Source organism: Meles meles, chromosome 11 (genome assembly GCF_922984935.1).
Source record: "Meles meles chromosome 11, mMelMel3.1 paternal haplotype, whole genome shotgun sequence".
Taxonomy (NCBI): Eukaryota; Metazoa; Chordata; class Mammalia; order Carnivora; family Mustelidae; genus Meles; species Meles meles.
This window is the reverse complement of record NC_060076.1, coordinates 4,403,017-4,414,286: the sequence shown is the minus strand read 5'-3', so window position 1 is coordinate 4,414,286 and position 11,270 is coordinate 4,403,017. Positions and strand designations below refer to the sequence as shown.

Below are 11,270 nucleotides of genomic sequence, written 5' to 3'. Positions count from 1 at the left end.
GGTCACTGTGGGGTCCTGCTTGTTCTCTCGGATCCCTCGCCCTGGGGGAGGCCCGCTGCATGCCAGCAGGACACTGTAGAAGCTCCTGGTGAGGAACTGGGGTCTCCTGCCCACGGCCGGGCGGGTGAGCGTGGACCCCTATCTCCCAGCCCCAGCCAAGCCTTCCGGGGACTGCAGCTGCCATTTTGATGGAAACTTCCAGCCCTCGAAGGCAGAACCACTTAGCAAAGACGGTCCTGAATCCTTGACCCACAGAAAATGTGACGTTCTCCAGGTTTGTTCCTACAGCCACTAAATTTGGGGGCAATTTGTTACACGGCAGTAGATAATACTGAATTTTATTTTATTTTTATTATTTTTTAAAAGATTTTATTTATTTGAGAGAGAGAAAGAAAGATCACAAGTAGGCAGAGAGGCAGGCAGAGAGAGAGGGGGAAGCAGGCTCCCTGCTGAGCAGAGAGCCCGATGCGGGGCTCAATCCCAGGACCCTGGGATCATGACCTGAGCCGAAGGTGGAGGCTGAACCCACTGAGCTACCCAGGCGCCCCCTGAATTTCATTTTAAAGTGGACTTTGCAAGGGGATCTTCAGAGGCTTGGTTTAAAAATAAAGCCCCAAAGTACTCTAGTTAGATGACAGGTGCGGAGGACCTGGTTTCGGGTGAGCTCATCTGCTGATTATCCCAATACCACGAAATAAGGGCAGGGGATGCCGAGGTCAGCGGTAGGGGGCTGTGGAGGCTTCTCTCCACTGTGATGTGTGAGCGAGGCACACCTGGCAGGGAGGGAGGAGCGGGGGCCCTGGTGTTTGCTGTGACGTGACGGCTTAATCAGGCGATCAATATTGTTCTCAGGGCAGAGGGAGTAGGGAGCTGAGATGAAAAATGCATGAGGGGCTGGGGGGGGGGCTGGCAGGAACACACGCAAAAGCCAGCTTGCTCTATCTGCCCCACACCAGCCAAGAAATTAAATCGGCGAGGAGGAGCTGGACAGCCACGGGGCTGACTGGAGCGTAGAGCCCACGCGTGCAGCCACTGTCTCATCATAAGGCAGAAACATGCTCATTAAATCGCTTTTCTTGACTAAAGATGGATTCAATAACCTTTAGCAGTGTTAAACACCAGCAGACACCGAAATTGTGCGGGTCTCAAAGAGGCTGATGGAATCAGGGCGTTAATGATCTTGGGGACGGCAGCCAACAGCACGCAGGAGGAGGACAGCTCTCGGCGCAGGCTGGGCCTTCCATGTGCCTGCAACAAACACCGCACACAAGAACAAAAAAAGGCAATTAACTGGGACTCTCAATTAGCTCCTCGGGAAGGTGAGAAAGAGACACAAGGAAACAAGTCATACAGAGGACTGTTTAAAAAAGCCAACTTCCATCAGAAATCCTTATATAAATTAGGATCAAATTCAGCCATGACACAAGAGCCAGAACAATGGTGGCTTCAACAAGGTAGCCTAGCTGTCTCCCACACAAAAGACGACTAGCGATGGATGTCAGAGTCGCCAGCCGGCCAGGCTCCTCTGCCATCCTTAGCATGTGGCTTCTGCCTCACGGTCCGTGATGGCTGCATGAGTGCCAGCCATCACGTCCACACTTCAGCAGAAGGAGGAAGGGGCAGAAATGACCTCCCTCCTCTCATCACCTCCTCAGGAATACCTCCCAGGAGTTGTACGTAACTAGAGTCACATCTCAACAGCCACTCCTAATTGTAAAGGAGCTGGGATAGGAAGTCTTTTTCCCAGGTTCAAATGGAGAGCTCTGTTGGAAGAAAGGATGGAAGTGTGGCTATTGGGAAGGCAGACAGGGGACTCTGGCATGCCCTGAAGTTCGAATACAGTCAGCGCGAACCAAAGGGAGGTCTCAGGTCAGAACACGACACTGCCCTGCGTGTGGTGTGGGGGAGGGGGAGACTGACGATCAGGGAGCGTGAACCAGCCTGGAAGGGGCAAAACGTAACATGACAGAGTGTTAAAAGGACATGGAATGAGTCATGTAAATTGTGACATTTCAGTCATGGCGCTATTCACGCTACACAGTGTAAAAATGCTAACCTTTATCTAGACAAAAAACCCAAACTCACCCCGACCGATCCAAGTAGTCTGCAGTCCGGCATGCCCTCAGCACCCTCATATTTGAGTCTTGCTGTGCATACGGCTCCGCGCCGCCCTCAGTCTGGACCCTGGGCTCCACAGTGTGGGAAAGATTGTCCATTGCTCTGAACCCCCAGTTAGCCATGAAACAAGCCGTAAAAAAAAGCTTAGGTTCGCAATGTATACCCACTGTGCGCTTAGAACCGCCTGGGGTAGGTAACAGAGTCAGACTCTGATCAAACTCTCCCAGGAATAAAAACAACACGTCCCATGGGGTCGGTAAGGGCCAGGAAAGCCAGGAAGAGGGGCGTGTTGGTGAGGATGGGGTTGGGCCGGCAGGGACAGAGACGAGGAGCAGCGGCTTCCACAACAGACTTTCCTCCTCTCGTTCATCTGAGCCTGGGGGTGTGCAGACAGGGCCATGGAGCTCTGCGGGGCCATCAGACACCAAGTTGGCTCTGTCTTGCTCGGCACGTGTGGCCTGCATTCCCAAGACGACTTCGCGGTCCAAGATTGCAGTTCCATATCCCACAGCAAGAGGAGGGAAAGAGAAGGGTGTGCCCCGTTCTGGTTTTCAAACAAGGTCACACACTCTTGACACCCCCTTTTTTTTTTTTTTTAAGATTTTATTTATTTATTTAACAGAGAGACACAGCGAGAGAGCGTGTAAGCAGGGGGAGTGGGAGAGGGAGCAGGCTCCCTACTGAGCAGAGAGCCCGATGTGGGACTCGATCCTAGGACCCCGGGATCACGACCTGAGCCAAAGGCAGATGCCCAGGTGTCCCTCTTAATCACAGTGGGGGACGTGGGTCCCCTCTTCAACTCTGGGCCATTAGAGGCTGGCTGGCTAACAGTGATGCTGTGTAGCTTCTGAAGCTGGGGCGTAGAAGATGATACGGCGTCTACCTGGTTTTCTTGGGCTGCCAACGCTCGGGACCCAGCTCCACGGGGCAGTGGGGCCCACGCAGAAAAGCTGAGGCCCAAAGCCCCCAGCCAATGGCTGCATCTTTCTGTAGCCATGCAGGTGAGTCTCCTTGAGGAAAGCTCCTCTAAGCCCTGGAGGGGCCCCCCTCGCTGGTCCCTGTGGTCCCCTGGGGTGCAGCGCCCAGCGGAGCTGCGTCTTCCCAGCCAAGCCCGCCCACACTGGAAATCTGTGAGCGCAATATGTGGTTGTAGATTCCCAAACACCGAATTAACAAACACCCTTTTCATTGATTTATTTTTAGAAAGATTCGACTTAATTGATTTTAGAGCGAGAGCCAGTCAGCACGAGTCGGGGGAGCGGCGAGGGAGAATCTGAAGCTGACTCCCGCGGAGCCGTCGGGAAATCAGAGCCTGAGCCGAGACCAAGCGCCTGACGCCCAACCGGCTGAGCCACCCAGGCGCCCCGCACTTTCTTATTTAGAAACAGTTTTCGGGTTACTGAAGAGCTGCAAAGACAGTAGACAGAGTTCCCATGGACCCTTCACCCGATACTGACGTCTTCCAGTGACCACGTCTATCAAAAGAAAGAAACGGGCGTTGATGTACTGCTGCTCACCCTCAGAGGTTGTAGGGTTTCTCCTCTTTTCCTGCCAGCGTTGGTTTGCTGCTCTGGGACCCCACCCGGGGTACGGCCGTGTGTCCTCGGTCTCCGTCCATCTGTGACAGCTTCTCTTTGTCCTCCCTTGTCTTTCACGACCTTGACACTTTTTGGAGTAGCGGTCAAGTATTTTGTAAAATGCCCTTCAGTTTGGGGCTGTTGAGTGTTTTCCCAAGATCAGATGGGCGTGTAGATCTTGGGGAAGAGTCCCACAGAGGGGGACTTTCCATGCCGTCAGAGCCCAGCCTCACCACGGCTGGTTCTGGCGACCTTGACCTTGAGGGTTAAGGAGGCGCTTGCCGGGTTTCTGCACCTCTCCCTGTCTTCACTAGCAGCAGGTCACTAAGCTCAGCCCACACTCAAAACGGGGGGATGAAGCACGAAACGGGGAGGGGGGTTGTTGAGTGGCAGTGGGCGACAATAGAGACAGTGGCATCGTCTCTGGGACGATAGTGTCTCTGGGAGATCGTGGGCTGGGGGTTGCGCGGCAGAAGCCGGGGGGGGGGGGTGGGGGCTCGAGGGTGCCCCCCGGAGAGGGCTCAGAGGGGAGCAAGGGGAAGGCTACTGGGAGCAAGAGGAAGGGGAGCTCTGTTCCGTGTGTGGTGCTGGTAAGCGCGAGCGCCGGGCCTGGGGGAACCCGGAAACCTGCCCGGGGACTCGGGTAGCCTCCAGAGGTTCGCAGCACAGGGCTGAAAACGTGGCTTCATTTCTTCGCGCTGCTGACAGCAAAATGCATGAGGAAGGGTGGGTTAAAAAGGAAACTTTCCAGTTTTTTTAAAGACAATTGAAAGGGAATGTAAAAGAGCCATAACTTGCCGGGTTTGAAAAGAAAACGGTTTCTCATTCCCAGCCTCTCCAGAGGGCAAAAAAAATCTCAAATTAAAAAATGGCCTCTGGGGGCGCCTGGGTGGCTCGGTGGGTTAAAGCCTCTGTCTTCGGCTCAGGTCATGATTCCAGGGTCCTGGGATGGAGCTCTGCATAGCAGGGAGCCTACTTCCTCCTCTCTCTCTCTCTGCCTGCCTCTCTGCCTGCTTGTGATCTCTGTCTGTCAAATAAATAAATAAAATCTTAAAAAAAAAAGGCTCTGGGCAAAGACGGAACCCAGGCTGGACCCTTGGTGATAGCGCGGACGTACCCAACACAGTGCCTCCTTTCGCCAGGTGCCAACTGATGGCCTTTCACTTCCAAATTCATCCGTCACTGCCTGATCTAGAAGATGGATCGGGGCCCTGTAAATGTTTTCTTCTTTGCTCACTGGTATGATGTGAAGCATGACAACAGGCACTGCAAGAAAAGGCATGTTCCCTTTCTCTCCCCCTCGGCCGGAGCCATGCTGGTGTGAGCTACCGTCTCGCAGAGGGAGGCTGCCCCCGCCCCGGGACCTAGCTCTGTCGCAACTCCCTCTGCTCGAGTTCAGTAGAAATTATGGTGGCCACTTTCCTCTTCCCCAGGAAGATACAACTGCAGACCTTCGGCTAGATTACATAGTGTGCTGTCCCTGAGCCAATCACAGCAAGTGTGTGTGCACGCGTATGTGTACGTGCGTGTGGGGGGGGGGGGCGGCTCTGGGACTGAGACTGGCCAGGATTTCCTTACTCTGGGCTGGGGGCGGAAAGGGGGGACTGGCGGACCCAATCTAGTGGAAGCACGTGGACTGATGAGACAGCGGGGCTCCCCAAAGGCAAGGCGAAGTTTTAGTTTATTCCAAGAAGGGGTGACCCCAGCGTGGGGTCTGGATTCTTGTCATCATGTGCTCTCACGGGGCAGGTGCCAGTCACCACCACGGCTCGTGGTAGGATGGCATCGCTGACGTGGGGCCTGGTGGCCCGGGGCACGGAGTATCACTGGGCTGAGGCTCGTGAGGACCCAGAACCTGCACGCGGCGAGGTGCGGGTCACTTCGGATACGTGCAAACTGTTAACCTTATCCCGCTTGCTTCTGATCGTCAGTACTTCTGCTCCGAGAAGGAAGGCGTCCGGCAGGACTGCTTTTGTCCTCAGTGCCTTCAGCCCTTTTCCCCGTGGACCGAGCAAGGCGCCCTGGGGTCTGGCCGGACAGTCCGGGCTGTGGTCCCTCGCTGAGGACAAGTTACACGGCATCACACGCTCAGCCACTTAAAGGCTGCCCAGGCGTCGGTGCATCAGCCCCACGGCCAGGAACTGACCACGCAGTGAACTGGTTTTCTCTTGCTGGTACGGTCTCCTGGCCCTCCCTTGGCTACGGCCCCTAAGTTTTTGAAAAAGTTTAGAACTACCTGCCTGCTTCCTAATTAGATCCCTACTCTTATGCTCAAAAGTTTTCTTGAACTTTGCTGGTTTGCAAACTAATGGAAAGAAACAGGAAGGACAGCAAATTAACTATGGCCTTTTAGCAATCATTAATTTGACCAACTACCCTTTGGAAATGAAAGGCCAGCGCCGATTAGCTTTAGGGGCATCGAGTGCAAAGTCAAATATCAAAAGGCCACGGCAAAAAAAGGGACCCGGTTCTAATCAAGGCAGGGAGAGACGGCACAGTCACAGAAATGCAGAAGGACTGGGAAGCGGGGCGGTGGTCTGGGCTTCTGACATTCTCTCTGAACACTCGCATTTTCTAAATGGTGTCTTAAATCTCTTGTGCTTAAGAGATGGTCTCCATGCACAGCCCAGGCTGCTCTGCCATGTCTGCAGGGGGCAGGCCATCCCCTGGCACTGCCGTCAAACTTCTGGATTCTTCTCTGAGGCTTTTTTTTTTTTCTTTTTTAAAGATTTTTATTTATTTGACAGACAGACATCACAAGTAGGCAGAGAAGCAGGCAGAGAGAGAGGAAGGGAAGCAGGCTCCCTGCTGATCAGAGCCCAATGTGGGGCTCGATCCCAAGACCCTGAGACCATGACCCGAGCCGAAGGCAGAGGCTTTAACCCACTGAGCCACCAAGGCGCCCCACTCTGAGGCTTTTCTTTGGTGGTAAGGAAGAGACAGGAGGGAGGCACAAAGGCAAGGCAGGAGACAGAACAGGCCCCACACAGACGACTTCCCCACAGCGTCCACGCTCCTGCCTGCAATGATTCATTGACAAGGTCGTCTGTGCCATCGGGCCCGCTCCCCAGGGACATGTCAACTATCCCTCGCGCCCAGTAGGTACACCCAGTAGGTGCACAACACCTGTCTGGTGTGGTCACTTGTAAGACTTCTGCACCTGGAAGGCCAAATTCACCGGCCCAACTCCCCGATGAAGAATGCAGGCTCCGAGGATCAAGGGACTGGCCCAGGGCCCCCTGTCTAGGACAGAGCAGTGCCCGAGGCAGACCCAGTCCCTGCCCTCCAGACACTCCCGTGGGGAGTGTGAATGACAAGATACGCCGCTCGTCCAAGGCCAGGGATGCTCTGAGGAACCGAGGGAGGCGACGGGAAGGGACGGGGACCCGTGCACTTCCACAGAGAACCGTCAGGGAAGGCCTGATAGGGCGGCTCTCCCTGGGGGAGCGCAACAGCCAGGCGGCGGCGGCGTTTATGCGGTCCTCTTCTGTGCGGAGCGAAGACGATCTGGACTCAAGCTAACGAACGCGGCAGCGATGGAAGCAGTGACCTCTGCCATCGATCCGGTATTTACTACCTGTGGCCTGCGTCCAGCGTGTGCAGATGGGGTCTGGGGTAAATAAAGCCGGCAGCTGTTTAAAACCACCTCCGTCCCCTGAAATCTCGGTGATGTAACACAACGAAGGGTTTGGGGGTTCACGTCTCTCACACAGAATCCGCTGCGGAAGCTCCTGGCCGGGAGGCCCACCGGGCCAGCTCTTCTCCAGGGAGGGACTCAGAGATTCTCGATCTGTCCATCACGTCCCCCTGCTGTGTGCCGCTTCCGACACGGCTTCAGAAAAGAAGGAGAGAGCACAGGAGAAGCAGGCCTTCTTGCGGTTCTGCGGGTGACAGGAAACTGCCGCTGACGCTCCACAGCCCCACGGAGATGCGAGGGACGCGGGACACGCGGTTCTGCGGGGTGCGTTGGAGCAGGAGGTGGTCTGGACCGGCCACCTCACCCTCCACCCCGCCGAGGACCATGTCCTCAGGCAGGCACTGGACGGGCAGCGTAGCAAGACCAGGATCCGCGCGATCTCCGCGTGCAGCAGAGCCGCCCTCAGGGCCGAATCAGCCCCTCTGGAGCTCCGCAGTGAGAGAGAAGACGCGTCTGCATTCTTTCAGCCGCTGTATTTTGGGGCCTCTGTGCCATAGCAACGTAGCCTTCGTGAAATGGAAAAAAGCAGGTTTCAAAACAGTACGCGGCATGCTCGTATTTTTGGCAAAAAATGGACATGCACAAACGTATCCACAGGAGGGTAGGAGGGTCTGGGAAGGCCGACGGTGGAGCGGACTGGTCAATGTCGTGCGCTGGGGGGAATTACGGATATTTTCTCCTTCGCTCATCCACATTATCTAATTTTCTATAAACGGAACACGCGTACTCCTCTAGTAATTAAGAAAGCAAGCGGACAGCTGGCAACTGGAGAAACGGAGCAGCACAGTTATGGAACAAGGCTCGCTGGTGGCCCAGGCCAGCTCCCAAGCTCATGGCCTCTCTCATCGCCGCCCCCCCCTTCCCCACCAGGGACACGTGACTGTTTTGCCTCTGTCGGGCTTGGGCAAGCACAGCGCCGATGAAGCCTGCTGCCGGCAGGACCCGCCTGTTCAGCTCACACCGAACCCAAGCTCCTACGGTCCCAGAGGACAGCCGATCTCCAGTGGAAATTTCAAACTCCATTAGCACAGAGACAGGCGGGAGCTGCTCCTGAGTAATCAGCGGAAAGCTGCCGAGATGGTGCTTTGCCTAGATGTGCTCGTGAACTTTCAGGTTTATCTCGTCAAGCACTAATGACAGGGAGCAGCCAACCTGCAATTTTAAAATTCAACTTGAAAGTGATTTTTGAGGTTCCTTTCCACTAACTGAAGGAGCTGGGGTGGGGATGAGAGAGGGAGAGGATGGCAGAGACGGGGAAGGAAACCCGCCTGTCCTAGAGAGTGACGCCCAATTACTCCCCGAGCAGACGCAGACAGACTGGAAGGACGGACGGCAGGCAGGCTGGGCCACAGCGCCCGGCTCCCGCTCATCTTCCAGGCGCACAACGGTGCAGGCTTGGAGGAGCTCCGAGCAGGTGCCAGGGCACTGGTCCACCCTTTCCTGTCAAATGCAGGACAATGGAAGTTCACCGAGATCATCCTCAGTGGAGATCGTGCCCACGGAGACGCACAGACAAGCCAGGTGAGCCGTCCTGCTCGGTCCTCTCGCCCACAGACCCGATGGCCCGACGGTGCCGCCCGTCAAGTTGGCCAAGGTTCCGGATCTTGTGAGAATCCTGGCGGTGAGGCTGATGTCTCTTCTCCTCCCAACTAGGGTGACCTTACGAGGCTCTCGATTTAGCATCAGGCCCGCACTCTGACAGTCTGAATGCAACGGAAAGTTTGCACATTAACACTGAAAGTTCATCGTTTCGTGCCTGCAGCTCGCCGTCAGTGGTGTGAAGTAGAAAAATATCACTCGATACCGAAAGGCCAATTCCCGATTTAGTTTAGGAAAAAAATCTGGACAACCTTGCATAGACGTCCTCATTCCACTCTGTTCCTCCCGGTCGGCCTGCTCATCAGCAGGAGTCGGGCTGGCAGAAGGCACAGGTAAATGCCTCACTCATCGCAGCAGGAAAGCACCTGCGGGACAGACACCCAAGCCCTGGCCAAGAGCACTCGCCAGCAGACACACCCCAGCAGAGCGGCGACTGGTCCCTTTCCCTCTGCCGGGAGGCTCTGCCGCTCTGTAGCCACAGGGCCCGATGACGTGGTCAGTCCCATATCCAGCCCCTGGTGTACTGTGGGGTGAGACCCTCTCCTGGTCTGCACGACGAGGGGAAACACCACGTACCCACTTGGGACGGAGCGCCTGGCACAGAGCAGAGGCTGAGCTGCTGGGCGATGACTAAGTCACGCACTACCCCTTGTAGGTCTGGTCTAGAGGTCACGGTGGTTGGCCTAAGACATCACACACAGTGATGGCCACCTTCTTTTCTGTGAGGGGCACCAAGGGACAGTTCTGGGACCCGATGCCTTGCTCCCGGATGCAGCGGGCCTCCCAGCTCCCCTGCCATTTGCCACCCCGGCACTGGTCCCAAGCCACTGGTCTCCACTTTAGCTGACTGGGTCAACAGGTTCTCTGGATTTTAATGGTTGACACAAAGTTAGTCTCCCTGGTTTCTCTGTCTCTCTCTCTCTCTTTTTTTTAAATTTCTTTTCAGTGTAACAGAATTCATTGTTTTTGCACCACACCCAGTGCTCCATGCAATCCGTGCCCTCCCTATTACCCACCACATTGTTCCCCCAACCTCCCACCCCCCTGCCCCTTCAAGACCCTCAGGTTGTTTTTCAGAGTCCACAGTCTCTCATGGTTCATCTCCCCTTCCACTTTCCCTCAACTCCCTTCTCCTCTCCATCTCCCAATGTCCTCCATGTCATTTGTTATGCTCCACAAATAAGTGAGACCATATGATACTTGACTCTCTGCTTGACTTATTTCACTCAGCATAATCTCTTCCAGTCCCGTCCATGTTGCTACAAAAGTTGGGTATTCATCCTTTCTGATGGAGGCATAATACTCCATCGTGTATATGGACCACATCTTCCTTATCCATTCGTCCGTTGAAGGGCATCTTGGGTCTTTCCACAGTTTGGCGACCGTGGCCATTGCTGCTATAAACATTGGGGTACAGATGGCCCTTCTTTTCACTACATCTGCATCTTTGGGGTAAATACCCAGCAGTGCAATTGCAGGGTCATAGGGAAGCTCTATTCTTAATTTCTTCAGGAATCTCCACACTGTTCTCCAAAGTGGCTGCACTAACTTGCATTCCCACCAACAGTGTAAGAGGGTTCCCCTTTCTCCACATCCTCTCCAACACACGTTGTTTCCTGTCTTGCTAATTTTGGCCATTCTAACTGGTGTCAGGTGGTATCTCCATGTGGTTTTGATTTGAATCTCCCTGATGGCTAGTGATTGTGAACATTTTTTCATGTGTCTGTTAGCCATTTGTATGTCTTCATTGGAGGAGTGTCTGTTCAAATCTTCTGCCCATTTTTTGATATGATTATCTGTTTTGTGTGTGTTGAGTTTGAGGAGTTCTTTATAGATCCTAGAAATCAACCTTTTGTCTGTACTGTCATTTGCAAATATCTTCTCCCATTCCGTGGGTTGCCTTTTTGTTTTGTTGACTGTTTCCTTTGCCGTGCAGAAGCTTTTGATCTTGATGAAGTCCCAAAAGTTCATTTTCACTTTTGTTTCCTTTGCCTTTGGGGACGTATCTTGAAAGAAGTTGCTGTGACTGATATCGAAGAGGTTACTGCCTGTGTTCTCCTCTAGGATTCTGAGAGATTCCTGTCTCACGTTGAGGTCTTTTATCCATTTTGAGTTTATCTTTGTGTACGGTGTAAGAGAATGGTCGAGTTTCATTCTTCTACATATCGCTGTCCAGTCGTCCCAGCACCATTTATTGAAGAGACTGTCTTTTTTCCACTGTATATTTTTCCCTGTTTTGTCGAAGATCATTTGACCATGGAGTTGAGGGTCCGTATCTG

General features: G+C 54.1%; 1 protein-coding gene across 1 annotated transcript in view; it reads right to left on the bottom strand.

Annotated features, from left to right (window-relative positions):
• Nucleotides 1–535: 535 nt before the first annotated feature.
• Nucleotides 536–11,270, bottom strand: part of MED27 (mediator complex subunit 27) — a 208,348-nt gene continuing 197,613 nt past the window's right edge. Inside the window, exon 8 of the mRNA XM_046022274.1 lies at nt 536–1,248. Coding sequence (XP_045878230.1) covers nt 1,093–1,248 — 156 coding nt within the window. The 3' untranslated portion in view covers nt 536–1,092. The remainder of the gene's footprint in view (nt 1,249–11,270) is intronic.